General features: G+C 43.3%; 1 protein-coding gene across 1 annotated transcript; it reads right to left on the bottom strand.

Moving 5' to 3' along the window:
• Positions 1-283: 283 nt before the first annotated feature.
• LOC138892405 (uncharacterized) lies at positions 284-892 on the bottom strand. The gene is made up of 2 exons (XM_070176117.1): positions 553-892; positions 284-507 (listed from the first exon to the last, which is right to left on the bottom strand). Exons 1-2 carry the CDS (start codon positions 890-892, stop codon positions 284-286), a joined length of 564 nt encoding a protein of 187 aa, XP_070032218.1.
• Between the last annotated feature and the right edge of the window lie 1709 nt (positions 893-2601).

Below are 2601 nucleotides of genomic sequence, written 5' to 3'. Positions count from 1 at the left end.
ATATCACCTTTGTTCTTGTACAACAGGATCATCAAACTCCACTGCCACTCCTCGGGCATGTTCTTCCCCTTGAAAATGACATTAAACAACCCCGTAATCCATTCCAAGCCTGCCCGCCCCATTTCCTTCCAAAATTCTACTGGGATCTCGTCAGGCCCAGTTTCCTTACCCCTCCTCATCTTCTGCATTGCCCCCCAACCTCGTTGCTCCTTATACGCCTGCAAAACCTAAAATCCCTCTGACTCCCTGAGTTTTCCAACTCTCCTAGCATGATGTTCATGTCCTATTCCTCATTCAAGAGTCTATAGAAGTACTCCTGCCATCTACACTTAATACACGCCTTTTCCACCAGAACCCTACCATCTTCGTCTTTGATGCACTGCACTTGATCCATGTCTCGGGCCTTCCTCTTCCTAATCTTGGCTAACCTGTACAGCTTCCTGTCATCTCTTTTGCCCCCAAGATCCTCATACAATCGCTCAAAAGATGCAGTCTTAGCCACCGTGACTGCCAATTATGCCTCTTTCCTTGCCATCTTATAACGCTCCCTACACATCCTCTGCTCCTCCTCATTTGTGCTCCCCACTAGCTTCGGATATGCCACTTTCTTAGCATCCACTTTTCCTTGGACCTCCTCATTCCACCACCAATCACCTTTGTGGCATCCCGAATAACCCTTTGATACCCCTAACACCTCTCTAGCAGCTTCCCTAATGCAGTTCGCTATCGAGGTCCACATACTACTCACATCCCCACTACTCCTCCATGCCCCCATGGCCAACATATTTTCCCCCAACTCCTGCGCCTTTGCCTTAGTAAAAGCTCCCCACTTAATCTTCGGCTGGACATACATCGCTCTCTTGTTCCTTACTCTCTTGACCTCCAAGTCCATTACGAGGACTCTATGCTGCGTTGACAGACACTCACTCGGGATATCCTTGTAATTACTAAAAAGGAACTGCAAAATTTTATGAAAGTCCGCAGTATTGCTCCGCACGGACGTGAGAAAAATTTAGAGGACGTTCCATTTGGCGCCTAAGATCAAATCTAGCAATTGCGGTCCACAGATGAAATCTGCGGCTGCACAAGAGCTTCTGCGACAGTATTTCTTTTCTGCGGCTGCACAAAGAAAAAGTGTGGTCCACATTTCTGGGTTTGTTAACACAACCTTATTTTCCATTTCACATCTAACACGTATCCCTGCAGCACACTTCAAATCAAGTTAAAAACAACAAATAACTTCTAACTAAAAGATAAAAAGAAAAAGAAGCACCTTATTTAACATCGTGGCACGATGTAATGTCATAGTATTCTTGAGTGAAGTAAATAACCGCCACCACGTGGCTGTCTCCAATGTTTCCAAAGTAGTGCTTCACCCGGTGACCATTGACTCAAAATTATTTATTGTCTTTGTTTTTCAAGTCTAATGCACTGAAAGGTGTCACAACAACAATTTCAAACGGGCCACTTCATTTTGCCTTAAGCTTCTTGGGAAACATTCTCAACCTTGATTTGAACAATAACACTAGATCACCGGCCTTGAACTCCTTGTTCCAAATATAATTATCATGAAGATATTTCAGCTTTTCTTTGTACAAGGATGAGCTCTCATATGCATGGTATCAAAACTCATCTAATTCATTCAAGTGTGGAACCCGCAAGTTAGCAGCTACATCCCAATCAAGATTTAATTTCTTCAAGGCCCACATTGCCTTGTGCTCTAGTTCCACCAGAAAATGACAACTTTCCCAAATACCAAACGGTGTGGGGACATTCCAATAGGTGTTTTGTAAGCCGTCCGATATGCCCATAGTGCGCCATCAAATTTCTCGGACCAATCTGTCCTATTTGCATTTATCGTCTTAGAAAAAATACTCTTTATCTCCCGGTTGTAGACTTCCACATGACCACTGGCTTGTGGGTGATAGGGAGTCGTGACCTTGTGAGTAACACCATACTTACTAAGTAAACTGTCAAAAGCCTTGTTGCAAAAATGTGACCCCTCCCCCCCCCCCCCATCACTTCACGTGGAGTACCAAACCTTGTAAAAATATTCCTCTTCAAGAACACCACCACACTTCTAGCCTTATAGTTAGGTAAGGCAACAACCTCAACCCATTTAGACACATAATTCACCGCGACCAAAATGCAGGTGTTTCCACAAGAACTCACAAAAGGGCCCATAAAATAAATACCCCAAACATCAAAAATATCAATCTCCAACATGGTTGTAAGATGCATCTCATGTTTCATTGAAATTCCTCCGGCCCATTGACATTCATCATATCTTTTCACAAATTCATTTGTATCCTTGTAGAGAGTGGTCCAATAGTAACCATAGCTTAGGACTTTAGCCATCGTTCTCACTCCACCATGATGACCACTATATGGCGAAGAATGACAAGCTCCAAGACTATCACCTTACTCTTCCTCCAGCACACACCTCAAAATCAGCCCATCTGTGCAAATCTAAAAAAGGTATGATTCATCTCAATAGTAGTCTTGACAATCTTTGTTGAGCTTCTTTCTTTGGTTTGAAGAGAACTCATACAGAATGATACCACTCACAAGAAAAGTTTCCAAATATGCGAACAACGGTAC

Source organism: Nicotiana tomentosiformis, chromosome 5 (genome assembly GCF_000390325.3).
Source record: "Nicotiana tomentosiformis chromosome 5, ASM39032v3, whole genome shotgun sequence".
Lineage (NCBI taxonomy): Eukaryota > Viridiplantae > Streptophyta > Magnoliopsida > Solanales > Solanaceae > Nicotiana > Nicotiana tomentosiformis.
The sequence above is the reverse complement of the archived record's forward strand: the minus strand, read 5'-3'. Positions and strand labels throughout refer to the sequence as shown.